This window comes from Coregonus clupeaformis, chromosome 3, assembly GCF_020615455.1.
Source record: "Coregonus clupeaformis isolate EN_2021a chromosome 3, ASM2061545v1, whole genome shotgun sequence".
In the NCBI taxonomy this organism is placed as follows: domain Eukaryota; kingdom Metazoa; phylum Chordata; class Actinopteri; order Salmoniformes; family Salmonidae; genus Coregonus; species Coregonus clupeaformis.
In genome coordinates, this window is record NC_059194.1 from 6,386,946 (window position 1) to 6,407,467 (window position 20,522).

The 20,522-nt window shown below is 44.0% G+C and overlaps 1 protein-coding gene across 1 annotated transcript in view; it reads right to left on the bottom strand.

Moving 5' to 3' along the window:
- Positions 1-365: 365 nt before the first annotated feature.
- The window catches only part of LOC121540223 (monocarboxylate transporter 8), a 33,038-nt gene continuing 12,881 nt past the window's right edge, over positions 366-20,522 (bottom strand). Inside the window, exons 2-8 of the mRNA XM_041848916.2 lie at positions 12,120-12,264; positions 11,568-11,805; positions 11,171-11,425; positions 7,649-7,792; positions 6,958-7,186; positions 4,730-4,996; positions 366-4,603 (exon numbers count right to left, since the gene is read on the bottom strand). Coding sequence (XP_041704850.2) covers positions 4,746-4,996; positions 6,958-7,186; positions 7,649-7,792; positions 11,171-11,425; positions 11,568-11,805; positions 12,120-12,264 — 1,262 coding nt within the window. The 3' untranslated portion in view covers positions 366-4,603; positions 4,730-4,745. The remainder of the gene's footprint in view (positions 4,604-4,729; positions 4,997-6,957; positions 7,187-7,648; positions 7,793-11,170; positions 11,426-11,567; positions 11,806-12,119; positions 12,265-20,522) is intronic.

Here is a 20,522-nt window from a genome sequence, read left to right on the forward strand (position 1 = left end):
GCTAAAAGAACATCACATCATTTAACATCACATAACACATTTATGGTAATAGAGTCATAGCTACTGTTGGACCTAACTAAACTATGTTCATATGCGAATATGGCAGTTAGTCACAGGGCTAACATATACACTGTTTCCCAATTAGTCAGACCTAACGTAATATTACATCATTTAAACTAGACCATATGCAAACATGGCAGTTAGTCAAGGGGCAGCTAATATACACCATAATGTTCACACACACACACACACACACACACACACACACAGTGTTACAGGCAGTATGCTATATCATGAGGCACACAGTATAATAATGTGGTGGATGGTTTTACTCAGCTGGCCAAAGAAAACTCATGCAGTTCTCATCATATTAAACATTTATTGTTGGTTTAATAGAAAACGATAACAAATTGTGTTTTACTACAGATCCAAAATAACGTCACCAAAAAAATTACATTTATCTAGCAGCATAAGTCTTCATTTCAAATATTGTGATTCCTATTGTTATAACATTTCTTGAAAAAATACAACGAAAAATATATATCTGAAAAGTTGAGGTTCAGGAAAAGATTGGTGACAGTTGGTAGAAAATCTGAGGTGAGAATTGTGATGAAAATAACAGCAGAAACATTGCACAAAAGATAAGAGGGAGAGATGAGTTAAAAGATTAAACAAGAGCAGCACAGTCAGGGTGATGTACAGTCTACGGGTGATACAGTCAGGGTGATGTAGTCTATGGGTGATACAGTCAGGGGGATGCACAGTCAGTCTACGAGTGATACAGTCAGGGTGATGACCAATCTACGGGTGATACAGTCAGGGTGATGTACATTATATGGGTGATACAGTCAGGGTGATGACCAATATACGGGTGATACAGTCAGGGTGGTGTACAGTCTATGGGTGATACAGTCAGGGTGATGACCAGTCTACAGGTGATACAGTCAGGGTGGTGTACAGTCTATGGGTGATACAGCAAAAGCTATAGAAGAGACTGTAGGTAAGGTAGACAGGTGGGGTCAGAAGTATACAGACATGGGATACATCCCAAATGGTACCCTATTCCCTATATAGTGTGCTTTTTTTGACCAGGGTCCATAAGGCTCTGGTCAAAAGTAGTCCACCAGACCAAGGATGTAACAGAGGCATGGTGTACACCAGACCAAGGATGTAACAGAGGCATGGTGTACACCAGACCAAGGATGTAACAGAAAGAAGACTGTATCTGACCTTATCTAACAGCCCTGTCGAACACACACTGGGGTGGATTGGACAAAAAAAATGCATCTTGACAAAAGAAAAATGGGAGAAAACTCCCAAAAGATCACTGGTTTAGAATGCTATGGGGCGAGATACAAATAAAATACCAACAATATTAGGAAACATCAAATAAACAAAAAGTAGTTATTTAAGCTGTGTAAATATGTAGATTTATGATGAGATTGTACTCTCATGTAAGCCTATGTAACATGTGACCGGTCCTTGAACTGGTACAGGACCTAGAGATTTAGGGTGCAATCTGCACTACTGCCCACTCAGAAACCACTGTCCCCGGTGGGCCACCAAGGCTGCATAGACAACAGGACTTTGACTAGCAAACAACACCATGAAGGCTGCATGTTTCACTATCAGTCATGAACCTCTCCTTTCCATCTCAGTAGTTAAAAATCTAATATTTCAATAGCCTATGTCATCAAAACACAAACAGAACAATGACAACTGCCAAACTAAACGAGAATGATCAAAAGTCTTGTAGTGTTTGCTTACAGATGGCAAACAGCACAGTTTACTCTGCATCTACAGTATACAGATAACAATGTTTGGTGAGCCAGCAGCATAGCCTGGTGGACCAGACTGAATGCTGCACTCACAAATGGTTCAATCTGGTTTAACCAGGCTAGAGACAGCAAGCTCTCTGACCAACTATAGGAGAATGATCAAAATGAATGATCAAAAAGTACATGTTGTATTACAGCTTGCTTGATCAAACAAGGTTTCCTCTTTTCCTCTATAGCCTAAGGATGATAATGCATGGTGAGCTAGCAGGCTTTCAGACCAACTATAGGAGATATAGGAGCAGCATGGCGGTGAGCTCAACAGAAGAGAGAAGAGACGGAGGAACTTAATGAGGTAACAGTAAGAGTAGAGATAACCGGGTGACCCTAGTCCACTCAGTATGCAGCCTTAATGGAGGCTGGGACCATAGTGATAATAGCTATATTATATGACTGGGACTGAACTGTCAGAGGGAATGACATTTAGAGCAGCAGGAAGGAAAAATAAAGAGTTTAAAAAGTATGGCCAGATGGGGGAGAGGGAAGGTAAATCTCATAAATCTGAGTGCACACCCACACACTGACACACACACAGACACAGCGAACTCACACAGAAACACAAACAGTGAACGCACAGACAGACACACACACACATAAGTACTAACGAGTATTAATAATTGGAGTGAAGTATTGTAGATTGAGAATAGGTTTTTTGGATGTTTTTGGCGGTATGTGCAGCACTGTGGCGCTGAAGCTAACAGCTGTAGAAAAAAAAATAGCAACCATTTCATTTCACTTGGAAGTATGATGTCATGATTTGAAGAACGCCAACATATTTAACTAGATTACTGAGGTGTTGACGTCTTTGTCCTCTCTCGGTTTCCCTCTCTGTCCTCCATTAGGCCTAGACTGTGTCCCAAATGGCACCCTATTCCCTTAATAGTGCGGTACTTTTGACCAGTGACCATAGGGCTCTGGTCAAAAGTGGTGGACTATTCAACCTTTCTGTCGTGCGGAAAATGTAATCTCAAGGAGGTAAGTGGTCTGTTTAACATTTACGAACCGTAACAGCAACTGCAATTTAATGAATTTCTCTACTAGAGTGAAAATCTCCATGAGGCAGTATCTGGTTATTACCGTGACGACGTATGACCCCAACAACCAGTATGTCATCTGAAGATAAGAAGCAGCAAACTCATCAACAAAGAGTCATCAGTTTGATGTGGACCAATGGGGATCAGGCTGAAAAAAGGATCTAGCCAATGAGTGCATGCATGTAATGGCAATCATTCTGTGGTCTGTGGATCAATGCCCAAACTAACACACACACACACAAACACAAATCCACACACACACAGCAAAAACTATGGCCTTTCGATTCACAATTAAGCTCAATGCCCTTAATGTAGATTTTGATTGTTTACAAAAAAACCTGGCAGACTAAAGGTAATTTTTCTTTCTAATAAACTACCAGTCTTATTTCTCAACTACTGTATATCAGTGGATAATTAATTATAATTATTAGCATCACTAGATTTCAGACAACGGACCGTCGAGACCTATGGCTCAATTCTTGACTGACAATGGGGTGAATCCTAACTTAATAAGTCAACATTTCACTTAAGTTGAATTTTCACAGTCTCAAAGTGGAAGTTAGGATTCAACCCCATGGGAATAACAAGATCACAATGCCATTGTAAGAAACAGACGGTAAAAACAAATAAAAAACGTTTAGAAACTTAAAACAATAAAAACAAATCTGCAGAGTAAAGAAAATATTGGCAAAACATCTCAGAGAGATGTATTTACTTTCAATTAAAATTGTGTATGAAAAAGATCTGATTGACTTAAAGACTTAGAAATGTAACTGTTACAAAAATAGATTTAAGACTACAAAGTCTGAAGCTGGTAAATCATCTGTTCTGTCTGGTCTGGCGCTCTCGATCCGTAGCACCACCGTGGCACGGGTTACATATGGAAAAACTGCATAAGTACGTATGTGGTTGAGGTGATTTCATTTTAGTGGCTTTTCCAAGGGGGAATCACCATGGAGACCTATAGTATAATACAAAACTGATACAGTATGTGTTCTTCCTTGATCAATCATAAACAAAATAAATTTAGACTTGTAAAATGTAACTGCAATAAGTTGTCATTATAACTGAAATCTTTCAAATGTCCTATTTTATGCCCTAGACCTATCTAATGAAACACCTACAGACAGAAGGAACATATGACATGAAATAAAGTGTGAGATGCTTGTGGTCTAGACAGAGAAGAACAACGTACTCCATTCAATTACTCTATTACTGTTTATCTTTCTGAATAATTTGTCATTTAAAAACCTACTGAAGCATATTAAATAATTTACATACTCTGATTCCAGACGCTACAGGATTTAAAAAATACTTTTTTTCAGGCGGCCAGCTCTATATGGTACACACTTAGTGTGCATTCACGTTTTTAAGCCTAAAACCATTTTAGATGAGCTTAAAGCCATAGGGAAAGAGAACACTGTTTTGGATTGTGTGACGCCCAGGTCCTATGATGATGCCAATCGTCTCCCTCTTTGTTCAAGGAGGTTGGTCAGCGATGTGTTCCTCCTTCTTCCCCTCTCTCCTTAGACCACAGGGACCACTATAAGGAACTAATGGCGTTCGGAGAGGAGGGGGGTTCCTATAGACAGGAGGGGGCTTCCTATAGAAACTGTGTCAGAGGTTGAGAGGTACATCAGCAGGTAGTCCGTGGTTAGGGGCCGGGGGTCAGGGGTCAGGGGAAAGGAGGAGGTGCAGGGACGGACAGATCTCAAGTGCTGGTGAATAGAATCCCTGAGAGAAGGAAGAACGAAAACATGAGAAGATTTCAATCAAGGATCATTGTGTGTGTGTGTGTGTGTGTGTGTGTGCATGCATGCCTTCGTGTGTGTACACACACACACATCTCCCCTCTCATACCTTTGTGTAGTGCTACTCAGATGTGTGTCTCCACGTCGGTGTATCCAGGCAGCATGTCTCCGTTAGAGCAGGCCTTGGGGCCCCCTGCCGGGGGCAGCATGTGACCTGTGCTGGGGTCCTCCGGCCCCCCACCCTGGCCCTCAAAGGCTCTCTGCTGCCGCCGGTGTATCAGGGGCACAAAGAACAGCACCATGCCCCCCACGATGGGAGGGCACCCTGCCAGGTAGAAGGCCATGTTGTAATCACCACAGTAGTCACGCAGGAGTCCTGGGGGACAAGGGAGGGAGAGGTTTCAGATGTAGTGTATAGAACCACTACTCGTTATTCAAGAGAGAATCACTGAGCGAATGTCAATTGTATTTCCTTGATTCCTCGTGTCCACTCTCAACGCCTCTTTCTCAAAATTCATTGGTGGAGAAGATCTGTGGGGAGGAGCTTTAGATATTTTGCTCCAATGTGCTTTGAGATTCACCCACTATCTTGGTGATTCAAGTTGTTTTACCTGTTTGTCTGTTTTACTTCCAGGAACTAGCTCAGAACTAATAATTAGCGGTCATAAAAATGTCTAAGAAGATAAGAAATAGTTTATTAGTCTCGAGGGCTGTCAGGTGGTACAGCATCTGCATCTCTACTCACTGTGAGAGATTGTTCAAGTCAGTTTAGCGGTTTGCCTGTTCTTCCAAGAAACAATACCTTGCAGTCCAAAATGTTGCTCTGTATGTGTGAAGAGTGAATGTGGACTAAGAAATGCCAGTCAGACGCTTTATTATTATAGGGTAACCATAGAAACCATGACTACCACTAGATTGGGGAACATTTTGTAAAACAAATCCTCAGTAAAGTGTGTCTACTTTGTGTCCAGGGTGATGGGCAACCCCGGCCAAAATATTCAGTCAGGTGCTAGCTAGCTAAGTGGGCCTGCCATAAACAAGACCTGAAAACAAGATAGATAACTCCTCCAACATCTGGAACTAAGCAGAGAGAGAGATTCAGCCAGGCCTCACAGGACGCAATGATAATACAGAACATTGAGGCTCTGAGAAGGAAGCCGATCCGGGAGACAGACCTGGTTTCAAATACTATTCTGAATCTTTCAAATACTTTAGCCGTTCTTGATTGAGCTTGCCTGGCGTGATGTAACCAATGGAATAGTCCACTAAAGTGCAGCATACAAGCCCTGCACATCTGGCACTCAAGGCAGACTCAAGCAAAGCTCAAAGTACATAAAATAAATCGAATACTATTTCAACCCAGGTATGCAGAGAGGCGAGCAGACAGACTTATGTCCAGTCTGGGTGCTCCTGCTGCAGACTGATGGGGCAGGATTCCTCCTCCTCACTGTGACCTCTGGAGTGTATTCAGCCAGAGGAAACTATTCTGAATGTTGCACAGACACAGACTCCCTGAAATGACTCCCTTTTCAACATGACTGATGATATTTGTTCTACGTAATACATTTCTATCAGAATCATTGCATCCCTCTGAACAGCACCCTGGTGGTCTGAACAGGAATGTGGGGAGTGGCGGTGGAGCCTGAAAGATGGCAGTGAAGAGTGGCAGAGCCCCAAAAATGCAGCCATAGTGTCAACAACCCATCGCTAAACTATCCGCTATCCGAGACTACTACTACCTCTGTATCTTATTCCCTCTGTAACAAATCACCAGCCCTGGAACTCGGCCACTTTATTCAGTGTGCGCCCCAAATGGCACCCTATTCCCTATATAGTGCACTACTTTTGACCATAGCTCTATGGGCCCTGCACTATGGGGTGCACTATAAAGGGAATAGGGTGCAATTTGGGATGAGACCTCACTCTATTTACTCTATAGACCAGCTACATTCGGAGCTAAGACCAATGACGTACATAAATACAGTGAATATACGTATGTATATGGCTGAGACATGTCAGCTCAACGGCATGATAAACATTATCCTAATCCTACCCTGTTTATAATTCCTTATGGAATGTGGCTATCCTCAAAGGACTTATATGGTACTACTATGCTAGCTACAGACCTGACTTTTCTCAATTGAAGATACATTTCTTTTCAGATCCTGTTGAAGAGAAACCAACCATATTTTTATCACCTTGGCTTCCACTCCAAAGTTTTGAGGTGATACTCAGTATCAATTGCCTGTCACATAGCAGTCAACCATCTCTTTATCACCTGCCATTCAAAATCTTTGAGGTCAGCATTTAGTAAACTGAGGAACCGATAGTACTCACCAGCGATGGGGGGTCCTGCGGTCATGGGCAGGGCCATGAGTCCCAGTAGGTATCCTATAGCCTGGGAGGCCTGCATGGGGCCCACCAGCTCGAAGGCTATAGGAGCCATGATGGTGATGAAGCAGCCGTCACACAGCCCCAGGAACACACACACCACGATCAGCCCCTCGAACACCGTGCACTGGGGGATCATCATGGACATCAGCCCCAGCACCATGAACGACACCGACTGGGGGAGAGAAGAGCAGAGACAATATAATAAAGACATAATAATGAATGCCATTAAGCAGACGCTTTTATCCAAAGTGACTTACAGTACACTGGCATTGTGTAACGTGTCAGAGAGAGTTGTCTTAGGTTAATGTTGTCCAATACATCTCTCCAGACTGACACCTTTTCCCTTATACACTGTTCCACTTCATACAGAAACTACAAAGCAACTGACTTGGGTCAAATCCATGTCAAATACTTTCAAACAACTCCATTGGTTCCATTTTACGGGGACAACTAAATCAAGAGCAGCAAGTATTTGACCTATGGATTTGACCAGAAATAGTAATAGATTTGAAGTATGTAGTAGCCATCACCATTCATGGGAAATGTGGGACGTGGCTGATGTGCTAACTGATATTTAAAATCTGAATTGGATAAAATTAGGCTGACAATGGGATGCTGAAGAGGGTTACCTCACCTGCATCCAGATCTTCTTGGCTCCGGGAATGAGGTCTCCTACTTTCCCGAAGAGGAGGCGTCCCACTCCAGATGAGGCTCCTATACACACCAACAAGATCCAGTCCTTCTGGGTCTCCTTGAACTGCTCCTTCACAAAGTTCATCTGGTGGGAAAGAAGATTTAATGTCCATTTTCTTTTCAGATTTGTATTTATTATGGATCCACATTAGCTGCTGCCAAGGCAGCAGCTACTCTTCCTGGGGTCCAGCAAGATTAAGGCAGTTATACATTTTAAAAACATTACAATACATTCATAACAGATTTAACAACATATGAAGTGTGTGCCCTACTCTACTACCACATATCTATAACACAAAATCCATGTGTACATGTGTATGTTATTGTGTGTTTGTATGCATGTGCATGTTTGTTTTGCTTCGCAGTCCACGCTGTTCCATAAGGTATATTTTTATCTGTTTTTTTTAATCTAATTTTATGAGTTACTTGATGTGGAATAGAGTTCCATGTAGTCATGGCTCTATGTAGTACTGTGCGCCTCCCATAGATACACGACTGAACAGTAGTCCAGGTGCGACAAAACTAGGGCCTGTAGGACCTGCCTTGTTGATTGTGCTGTTAAGAAGGCAGAGCAGCGCTTTATTATAGACAGACTTCTCCCCATCCCAGCTACTGTATCAATATGTTTTGACCAGGACAGTTTACAATCTAGGGTTACTCCAAGCAGTTTAGTCTCCTCAACTTGCTCAATTTCCACATTATTCATTACAAGATTTAGTTGAGGTTTAGGGTTTAGTGAATGATTTGTCCCAAATACAATGCTTTTAGTTTTTGAAATATTTAGGACTAACTTATTCCTTGCCACCCATTCTGAAACTATCTGCAGCTCTTTGTTAAGTGTTGCAGTCATTTTAGTCGCTGTAGTAGCTGACGTGTATAGTGTTGAGTCATCCACATACATAGACACACTGGCTTTACTCAAAGACAGTGGCATGTCGTTAGTAAAGATTGAAAAAAGTAAGGGGCCTAGACAGCTGCCCTGGGGAATTCCTGATTCTACCAGGATTTTGTTGGAGAGGCTTCCATTAAAGAACACCCTCTGTGTTCTGTTAGACAGGTAACTCTTTATCCACAATATAGCAGGGGGTGTAAAACCATAACACATAAGTTTTTCCAGCAACAGACTATGATTGATAATGTCAAAAGCCACACTGAAGTCTAACAAAACAGCCCCCACAATCTTTTTATCATCAATTTCTCTCAGCCAATCATCAGTCATTTGTGTAAGTGCTGTGCTTGTTGAATGTCCTTCCCTATAAGCGTGCTGAAAGTCTGTTGTCAATTTGTTTACTGTAAAATAGTATTGTATCTGGTCAAACACAATTATTTCCAAAAGTTTACTAAGGGTTGGTAACAAGCTGATTGGTTGGCTATTTGAGCCAGTTATGGGGGCTTTACTATTCTTAGTAGGGGAATAACTTTTGCTTCCCTCCAGGCCTGAGGGCACACACTTTCTCGTAGGCTTAAATTGAAGATGACGGAAATGTGTCTTGTTGCTTTCGAACCAAGCCCCCTGGAAACACACCCTGAGGGGTTGGAAGCAGCCAAACCAAGCCCCCTGGAAACACACACCCTGAGGGGTTGGAAGCAGCCAAACCAAGCCCCCTGGAAACAAACACCCTGAAGGGTTGGAAGCAGCCAAACCAAGCCCCCTGGAAACACACCCTGAGGGGTTGGAAGCAGCCAAACCAAGCCCCCTGGAAACACACACCCTGAGGGGTTGGAAGCAGCCAAACCAAGCCCCCTGGAAACACACACCTTGAGGGGTTGGAAGCAGCCAAACCAAGCCCCCTGGAAACACACACCTTGAGGGGTTGGAAGCAGCCAAACCAAGCCCCCTGGAAACACACCCTGAGGGGTTGGAAGCAGCCAAACCAAGCCCCCTGGAAACAAACACCCTGAGGGGTTGGAAGCAGCCAAACCAAGCCCCCTGGAAACAAACACCCTGAGGGGTTGGAAGCAGCCAAACCAAGCCCCCTGGAAACAAACACCCTGAGGGGTTGGAAGCAGCCAAACCAAGCCCCCTGAAACAAACACCCTGAGGGGTTGGAAGCAGCCAAACCAAGCCCCCTGGAAACAAACACCTTGAGGGGTTGGAAGTCAAAGGCGTAGTAATTTCTTGATATGTCATCATGGATTCTTTCATGTGTGTTATTCCCATGTTGAAATCACCTTACATAGAGGACATTGATTTCAATGGGATTCTTAGTGAAGGGATTTCAATGGAGAAACTGGAATTTATTCTCCTTATAACATTTCAAACTTCCATAACCATTCTTTGGAATAACAAATGTTTTCATCCACGTCCTCCTCCTCAGAAGACCTGTACACAGTGAAGCAGGAAGGGACGGAGCTATAGGTGAGTGATTTCCCTTCTCTTCTCTGAACACCTGAATCTGATCCAAAACACAAAACCCTCTGAAGTCCTTTCCTGACCAGAAGCTTCTCTCCCCTCTCAAGTTCATGTGAAATGTTTCCTCTGCTTTGATACTGCACTACATGGCACCAGAATAACATCAAGGGCCATAGGATACCCATGTTTAGGGCTGACCTAAAGCAAAGAGCTTCCTGAGTCAGTTTGGCAGCATGGGCGCTCACACAACAAAAGCCGGTGGCTTTGTTTACATCTGGGCCTGAGAAAACAGGACAGGCAGTGGGGAGGCTGCCTAAAACATCTGAAGTGTAACTCTCTCTCTCTCTCTCTCTCTCTCTCTCTCTCTCTCTCTCTCTCTCTCTCTCTCTCTCTCTCTCTCTCTCTCTCTCTCTCTCTCTCTCTCTCTCTCTCTCTCTCTCTCTCTCTCTCTCTCTCTCTCTCTCTCTCTCTCTCTCTCTCTCTCTCTCTCTCTCTCTCTCTCTCTCTCTCTCTCTCTCTCTCTCTCTCTCTCTCTCTCTCTCTCTCTCTCTCTCTCTCTCTCTCTCTCTCTCTCTCTCTCTCTCTCTCTCTCTCTCTCTCTCTCTCTCTCTCTCTCTCTCTCTCTCTCTCTCTCTCTCTCTCTCTCTCTCTCTCTCTCAACATATTGCTGTGACAAGGTGTCTCCATGCAACAATGTCCCTAGCTACTTATTTTAGATAAGTGGGTCTGTCTGACACAACCTATGCCAACACACAATGTAACCTAACACAACACAATATTACAGAAGATTTCCTCTGAAGTCGACTTGGTGAACTAAAAAACTGTAACATGCCAATCAAGGTGACACTAAAAGCAGTAAGGGCGGCATTATTTTCCCCTTGCAAAAACAGCTGCGCTGTGATCTAACACACAGCAACATTCTAAATGGAAATTGTTAAAGAAAAGTTACACATCATAAGTTGTGCTGCAGATTATTATAATTCTATCATTATAATTTCACTCACAGCGCAGGTGTCTTTGCGAGCAGAAAACGTTGCCCTAAATACAACACAATACCAAGAACATGGTAAAATCTTCAAGAATTTATATTGATGGTCCCTGAGCCCTTACCAAGTGGATGTAGGGCACAAAGTAACCCAGCACGGCCGTAGCCACCCCGAACGCCCACACCCGGTAGGTAACGATGTGGAACACCTTCAGGTTAAAGGCCTTCCGGACCTGGGTCAGGGTCCTGCTCCAGCGGCTTCCCCGGGCAGTGGCTCCTGGCTGGGGTGCGGACCCGACAGGGCCCCCTGGTCCTGGTGGTCCTATTGGAGCTCCCTGGGGCAGCAGGGGTCTGAAGGTCAGGGCCAGCAGGGCCTGGACCTGTTTTGTTGATAAGAATGAAAATAAACACTTGTTCAAAGTCGAATTTGACATTTACTTCAACGAGTCGCATCATTTTTTTTTTAACAGTAAGATGTAAACAATGTGTAATGGATGATCACTGAACACATCACAAAAGTACCAGCATGAAGAGGCTCAGGATCTGGAAGGTTCTGCTGAGGCCCAGCGGCTCCACCACCTTGGTGAGCAGCACCGGGAGGCCCATGGAGAACAGGCTGCTGCCAGCCGTCACCACGCCGTTGGCCAGGCCCAGCCGCCGCCGGAAGTAGTGGCCCAGGATCACCAGGGAGGGCTGGAAGGCAAAGGACGAGCCACAGCCAAACAGGATCCCATAGGTGAAATACCGCAGGCTGAGAGACCTGGGCGGGCAGGGGTAGCGGTAAGTAAACACTGTGCAAAACTAGAATAGAATATATATTGAATGCATTCCTTCCTTATGAGCAGTAATATAGGGAACAGAGCCTGTGACACCCTAGCATGAACGTGTAATGCTCAGGTCACTGAGGGCAGGACTTGTAAAAGAAATGATAGGCAAAAGGAGTGGCAAAACATACAAAGAGAGTTCATAAGATTGTGGAGGATTCTATAAGGGCTCTAGAGTAGATGGGTTGTAATAGTTCTAGAAGGTGTGGAGTGTTCTAATGATTCTAGAATGTTTGGAGGGTTCTCTTACGTTGCGAAGGCGGTGCTGAGGAGTCCGATGAAGGCCATGGTGGCCCCGCCCACAGCTGTCTTCATGCAGCCGAAGTGATCGGTGAACATGGAGACCACCGGGGAACAGAAGAAGATCATGCCCATCGCCAGAGCCCCCACCCAGGCTGGAGGGAGGGAGGAGAGGGGGAGGGAGGTAGGGACAGGTCAGGAAGAGTGAGGGAGGGAGGGAGTTTGAAGGTCATGTGAGATGGGATGGAGGACAGGTAAGGAAAAAGGAGGGCAGGTGGAGAGGGGATAGGTTGGGGGACAGAGAAAATAGTTCATATAATCCACACATGAATACAAGGTTATTTTCAATATTGATACACTCAAAAGGTAAGGTAACCACAAATTTGTTTCCAAGCAACAGGAGAGCTACCTAGATAAGAGGGTCATTAACTACAGTAAGGACAAAGTAGGATGAATCCCTTAATCTGTGTCCTTCAACATGGTACTTGTTACAGTGCATGTACAGTGCATTCAGAAAGTATTCAGACCCCTTGACTTTTTCCACATTTTGCTACGTTACAGCCTTATTCTAAAATGGATTAAATAAAAACATTTCCTCATCAATCTACACACAATACCCCATAATGACAAAGCGAAAACAGGTTTTTAGAAATGTTTGCTAATGTATTAAAAATAAAAAACCGAATACCTTATTTACATAAATATTCAGACCCTTTGCTATGAGACTCGAAATGTAGCTCAGGTGAATCCTGTTTCTATTGATCATCCTTGAGATGTTTCTACAACTTGATTGGCGTCCACCTGTGGTAAATTCAATTGATTGGACATGATTTGGAAAGGCACACACCTGTCTATATAAAGGTCCCATAGTTGACAGTGCATGTCAGAGCAAAAACCAAGCCATGAGGTTGAAGGAATTGTCCGTAGAGCTCCAAGACAGAATTGTGTCGAGGCACAGATCTGGGGAAGGGTACCAAAACATTTCTGCAGCATTGAAGGTCCCCAAGAACACTGTGGCCTCCATCATTCATAATTGGAAGAAGTTTGGAACCACCAAGACTCGTCCTAGAGCTGGCCGCCTGGCCAAACTGAGCAATCGGGGGAGAAGGGCCTTGGTCAGGGAGGTGACCAAGAACCAAATGGTCACTCTGACAGAGCTCCAGAGTTCCTCTGTGGAGATGGGAGAACTTTCCAGAAGGACAACCATCTCTGCAGCACTCCACCAATCAGGCCTTTATGGTAGAGTGGCCAGACGGAAGCCACTCCTCAGTAAAAGGCACCTGAAGGACTCTCAGACCATGAGAAACAAGATTCTCTGGTCTGATGAAACCAAGATTGAACTCTTTGGCCTGAATGCCAAGCGTCACGTCTGGAGGAAACCTGGCACCATCCCTACGATGAAGAATGGTGATGGCAGGGTGTTTTTCAGCAGCAAGGACTGGGAGACTAGTCGGGATTGAGGGAAAGATGAACGGAGCAAAGTACAGAGAGATCCTTGATGAAAACCTGCTCCAGGGCGCTCATGACCTCAGACTGGGGCGAAGGTTCACCTTCCAACAGGACAACGACCCTAAGCACACAGCCAAGACAACACAGGAGTGGCTTCGGGACAAGTCTCAATGTCCTTGAGTGGCCCAGCCAGAGCCTGGACTTGAACCTGATCAAACATCTCTAGAGAGACCTGAAAATAGCTGTGCAGTGACGCTCCCCATCCAACCTGACAGAGCTTGAGAGGATCTGAAGAGAAGAATGGGAGAAACTCCCCAAATACAGGTGTGCCAAGCTTGTAGCGTCATACCCATGAAGACTTGAGGCTGTAATCGCTGCCAAAGGTGCTTCAACAAAGTACTGAGTAAAGGGTCTGAATACTTATATAAATGTCATATTTCCGTTTTTTTTTTTTATACATATGCAAAAATGTATAAAAACTTGTTTTTGCTTTGTCATTATGGGGTATTATGTGTAGATTGATGAAGGAAAAAATACAATTTAATCAATTTTAGAATAAGGCTCTAACGTAACAAAATGTGAAAAAGTCAAGGGGTCTGAATACCTTCCGAAGGCACTGTATGTGTGATGTCTGTCTAAAGTACAACATGTCTACTACCTGTCTATGCCCTGTCTGCAACATATTTACAACCTCTGTGCAACCTTTCACAACCAACTGTTGACAACCTCCAGAAGCCAACATGTGTGCACTTCAGCAGAACACATCAACCCAATTTAAACTGTTAACTTCTACATGGTGCTCATGACCACAGCAGTAAGGTTAACCTATTTATACACATGCTGTAACTGATATCCTGTATAAAACATGAAGTAGGCTTCTCAATAGGGTTCATCTGCATGTAGAAACATGCTGTACCCTCCTTATATAACCTGTAGAATAACCATGTATCTATAAATAAAATAAAATGTTATTTGTCACATACATGTGTTTAGCAGATGTTATAGCGGGTGTAGGGAAATGCTTGTGCTACTAGCTCCGACAGTGCAGTAATATCTAACAATTTCACAACATATACCCAATACACACAAAAAAGTAAGGAATGAGATTTAAGAATATATACAGTGAGGGAAAAAAGTATTTGATCCCCTGCTGATTTTGTATGTTTGCCCACTGACAAAGAAATGATCTGTCTATAATTTTAATGGTAGGTCTATTTGAACAGTGCGAGACAGAATAACAACAAAACAATCCAGAAAAACGCATGTCAAAAATGTTATAAATTGATTTGCATTTTAATGAGGGAAATAAGTATTTGACCCCCTCTCAATCAGAAAGATTTCGGGCTCCCAGGTGTCTTTTATACAGGTAACGAGCTGAGATTAGAAGCACACTCTTAAAGGGAGTGCTCCTAATCTCAGTTTGTTGCCTGTATAAAATACACCTGTCCACAGAAGCAATCAATCAATCAGATTCCAAACTCTCCACCATGGCCAAGACCAAAGAGCTCTCCAAGGATGTCAGGGACAAGATTGTAGACCTACACAAGGCTGGAATGGGCTACAAGACCATTGCCAAGCAGCTTGGTGTGAAGGTGACAACAGTTGGTGCGATTATTCGCAAATGGAAGAAACACAGAAGAACTGTCAATCTCCCTCAGCCTGGGGCTCCATGCAAGATCTCACCTCGTGGAGTTGCAATGATCATGAGAACAGTGAGGAATCAGCCCAGAACTACACGGGAGGATCTTATCAACGATCTCAATGCAGCTGGGACCATAGTCACCAAGAAAACAATTGGTAACACACTACGCCGTGAAGGACTGAAATCCTGCAGCGCCCGCAAGGTCCCCCTGCTCAAGAAAGCACATATACAGGCCCGTCTGAAGTTTGCCAATGAACATCTGAATGATTCAGAAGAGAACTGGGTGAAAGTGTTGTGGTCAGATGAGACCAAAATCGAGCTCTTTGGCATCAACTCAACTCGCCGTGTTTGGAGGAGGAGGAATGCTGCCTATGACCCCAAGAACACCATCCCCACCGTCAAAAATGGAGGTGGAAACATTATGCTTTGGGGGTGTTTTTCTGCTAAGGAGACAGGACAATTTCACCGCATCAAAGGGACGATGGACGGGGCCATGTACTGTCAAATCTTGGGTGAGAACCTCCTTCCCTCAGCCAGGGCATTGAAAATGGGTCGTGGATGGGTATTCCAGCATGACAATGACCCAAAACACACGGCCAAGGCAACAAAGGAGCATCTCAAGAAGAAGCACATTAAGGTCCTGGAGTGGCCTAGCCAGTCTCCAGACCTTAATCCCATAGAAAATCTGTGGAGGGAGCTGAATGTTCGAGTTGCCAAACGTCAGCGTCGAAACCTTAATGACTTGGAGAAGATCTGCAAAGAGGAGTAGGACAAAATCCCTCCTGAGACGTGTGCAAACCTGGTGGCCAACTACAAGAAACGTCTGACCTCTGTGATTGCCAACAAGGGTTTTGCCACCAAGTACTAAGTCATGTTTTGCAGAGGGGTCAAATATTTATTTCCCTCATTAAAATGCAAATCAATTTATAAAATTTTTGACATGCGTTTTTCTGGATTTTTTTGTTGTTATTCTGTCTCACTGTTTAAATAAACCTACCATTAAAATTATAGACTGATCATGTCTTTGTCAGTGGGCAAACGTACAAAATCAGCAGGGGATCAAATACTTTTTTCCCTCACTGTACATATATGGACAAGCAATGACAGAGCGGCATGGACTAAGATACAGAATAATATTATAGAATAGAATGCAGTATATACATATGAGATGAGTAGTGCAAGATATGTAAACATTATTAAAGTGACTAGTGTTCCATTTCTTTAAGTGGCCAGTGATTTCAATAGGCAGCAGCAGCCTCTAATGTGCTAGTGATGGCTATTTAACAGTCTGATGGCCTTGAGATAGAAGCGTTTTTTCATTCTCTCGGTCCCAGCTTTGATGCACCTGTACTGACCTCGCCTTCTGGATGATAGCGGGGTGAACAGGCATTTGCTCGGGTGATTGATGTCCTTGATGATCTTTTTGGCCTTCCTGTGACATCGGGTGCTGTATGTGTCTTGGAGGGCGGGTAGTTTGCCCCCGGTAATGCGTTCGGCAGACCGCACCACCCTCTGGAGAGCCCTGCGGTTGTGGGCGGTGCAGTTGCCGTACCAGGCGGTGATACAGCCCGACAGGATGCTCTCAATTGTGCATCTGTAAAGGTTTGTGAGGGTTTTAGGTGATAAGCCACATTTCTTCAGCCTCCTGAGGTTGAAGAGGCTCTGTTGCGCCTTCTTCACCACACTGTCTGCGTGGGTGGACCATTTCAGTTTGTCGGTGATGTGTACGCCAAGGAACTTGAAGCTTTCCACCTTCTCCACTGCGGTCCCGTCGATGTGGATAGGGGGGTGCACCCTCTGCTGTTTCCTGAAGTCAACGATCATCTCCTTTGTTTTGTTGATGTTGAGTGAGAGGTTATTTTCCTGGCAAAACACTCCCAGAGCCCTCACCTCCTCCCTGTAGGCGGTCTCGTCATTGTTGGTAATCAAGCCTACTACTGTTGTGTCGTCTGCAAACTTCATGATTTAATTGGCGTGCTTGGCCACGCAGTCATGGGTGAACAGGGAGTACAGGAGGGGGCTGAGCACGCACCCTTGTGGGGCCCCAGTGTTGAGGATCAGCGAAGTGGAGATGTTGTTTCCTACCTTCACCACCTGGGGGCGGCCCGTCAGGAAGTCCAGGACCCAGTTGCACAGGGCGGGGTTCAGACCCAGGGCCTCGAGCTTAATGATGAGCTTGGAGGGTACTATGGTGTTGAATGCTGAGCTATAGTCAATGAACAGCATTCTTACATAGGTATTCCTCTTGTCCAGATGGGATAGGGCAGTGTGCAGTGTGATGGCAATTGCATCGTCTGTGGATCTATTGGGGCGGTAGGCAAATTGAAGTTGGTCTAGGGTGACAGGTAAGGTAGAGGTGATATGATCCTTGACTAGTCTCTCAAAGCACTTCATGATGACAGAGGTGAGTGCTACAGGGCGATAGTAATTTAGTTCAGTTACCTTTGCTTTCTTGGGTACAGGAACAATGGTGGCCCTCTTGAAGCATGTGGGAACAGCAAACTGGGAAAGGGAGAGATTTGAATATGTCCATGCACACACCAGCCAGCTGGTCTGCGCATGCTCTGAGGACGCGGCTAGGGATGCCGTCTGGGCCGGCAGCCTTGCGGAGGTTAACATGCTTAAATGTCTTAATCACGTCGGCCATGGAGAAGGAGAGGCCACAGTCCTTGGTAGTGGGCCTCGTCAGTGGCACTTTGTTATCCTCAAAGCGGGCGAAGAAGGTGTTTAGCTTGTCTGGAAGCGAGACGTCGGTGTCGGCGACGTGGCTGGTTTTCTTTTTGTAGTCCGTGATTGTCTGTAGACCCTGCCACATACGTCTCGTGTCTGAGCCGTTGAATTGCGACTCCACTTTGTCTCTATACTGATGTTTTGCCAGTTTAATTGCCTTGCGGAGTGAGTAGCTACACTGTTTGTATTCTGCCATATTCCAAGTCACCTTGCCATGGTTGAATGCGGTGGTTCGCGCTTTCAGATTTGCGCGAATGCTGCCGTCTATCCACGGTTTCTGGTTAGGGGTAGGTTTTAATAGTCACAGTGGGCACAACATCACCTATACACTTCCTGATAAACTCAGTCACTGTTTCAGTGTATATGTCTAAATTATTTTCGGAAGCTACCCGGAACATATCCCAGTCTGCGTGATCAAAACAATCTTGAAGCGTGGATTCCGATTGGTCAGACCAGCGTTGAATAGTCCTTAGCACGGGTACTTCCTGTTTGAGTTTCTGCCTATAGGAAAGGAGAAGCAAAATGGAGTCGTGGTCAGATTTGCCGAAAGGAGGGCGGGGGAGGGCCTTATAACCATCCCGGAAGTTTGAATAGCAATGGTTGAGGATTTTAGCAGCGCGAGTACAACAGTCGATATGTTGATAGAACATCGGCAGCCTAGTCCTCAAATTTGCTTTGTTAAAATCCCCGGCTACAATAAATGCAGCCTCAGGATATGTGGTTTCCAGTTTGCATAAGGTCCAGTGAAGTTATTTGAGGGCCGTCGTGGTATCGGCTTGAGGGTGGATATACACGGCCGTGACTATAACCGAAGAAAATTATCTTGGGAGATAATACGGTCTGCATTTGATTGTGAGATATTCTAGGTCGGGTGAACAGAAGGACTCGAGTTCCTCTATGTTACTACAATTACACCACGAGTCATTAATCATGAAACACACACCTCCGCCCTTCTGCTTCCCGGAGAGATATTTATTCCTGTCTGCGCGATGAACTGAGAACCCATCTGGCTGGACAGATTCCGACAGAATATCCCAAGAGAGCCATGTTTCCGTGAAACAGAGTATGTTACAGGCCTTGATGTCTCTCTGGAAAGAAATCCCTGCACGTAGTTCGTCGACTTTGTTAGCTAAAGATTGAACATTAGCGAGTAGAATACTTGGAAGCGGTGGGTGGTGTGCGCGCCTCCTAAGTCAGACCAGCAGGCCGCTCTGAGTGCCTCTCCTCCGCCGGCGATGTTTTGGGTCAGCCACTGGAATCAGTTCAGTTGCCCTGGGAGAGCAAACAAAGGATCTGCTTCGGGAAAGTCGTATTCCTGGTCGTAATGCTGGTGAGTTACCGCCGCTCTGATATCCAAAAGTTTTTCCCGGCTGTATGTAATGATGCAAAACACTTTCTGAGCTAATAATGTAAAAAATAATACATAAAAAAAAAAAAGAAATACTGCAAAGTTTCCTAAGAGCTAGTCGCGAGGCCGCCATCTTCGTCGGCGCCAAGATGGCGCAGTATAATAATATAATGTTGTACCCTCCTTATATAACCTGTAGAATAACCATTGATCTATAGGGTTAACCTGCACTGCATAGAAACATGCAGAATCCTCCTTAGTTGGACCTGTATAAAACATGTGGTAGGCTTCTCAATATGGCTTATCTGCATGTAGAAACATGTTGTACCCCACCTTATGTAACCTATTTAATAACCACTGATCTGGGATAGTAATACCATGTTGTACCCCACCTTATGTAACCTGCACTAAATAGAGCTGGGTGATATGGAAAAAAATGTATATCGCGATAAATTGCCTGAATTTATGCGATAACGATAAATAGAACGATACGTTTATAACAATGTACAACACAATTTTTTTTAAATTCTCCTTTAAACAACTACTATTAGTTCGATGGTTGAGGCCATCAATTGTCCCATTAAAATTCACCAGTGGTGTAAAGTACTAAAGTAAAATTACTAGAAAGTATTACTTAAGTAGTTTTTCTGTGTATCTGTGGTTTATTATACTATTTATATTTTGTACAACTTTTACTTCACTACATTCCTAAAGGAAATAATGTACTTTTTACTCCATACATTTTCCCTGACACCTAAAAGTACTCGTTACATTTTGAATGCTTAGCAGGACAGGAAAATTGTCAAATTCAGACTTATCAAGAGAACATCCCTGGTCATCCCTACTGCCTCTGATCTGGCGGACTCACTAAACACACATGCTTTATTTATAAATGATGTCTGAGTGTTGAGTGTGCCCCTGGATATCAGTAAGTAAATAAAAAACAAGAAAATGGTGCTGTCTGGTTTGCTTAATATAAAGATTTTTTTTATGATTTATACTTTTCCTTTTGATACTTAAGTATATTTTAGCAATTACATTTACTTTTGATACTTGAGTATATTTAAAACGAAATACTTTTAGACTTTTACTCAAGTAGTATTTTACTGGGTGACTTTCACTTTTACTTGAGTCATTTTCTATTAAAGTATCTTTACTTTTACTATGACAAGTATGACAATTGGGTACTTTTTCCGCCGCTGACAATCCACCATATTAGCAAACTTATTTCATTTCAAACTTCA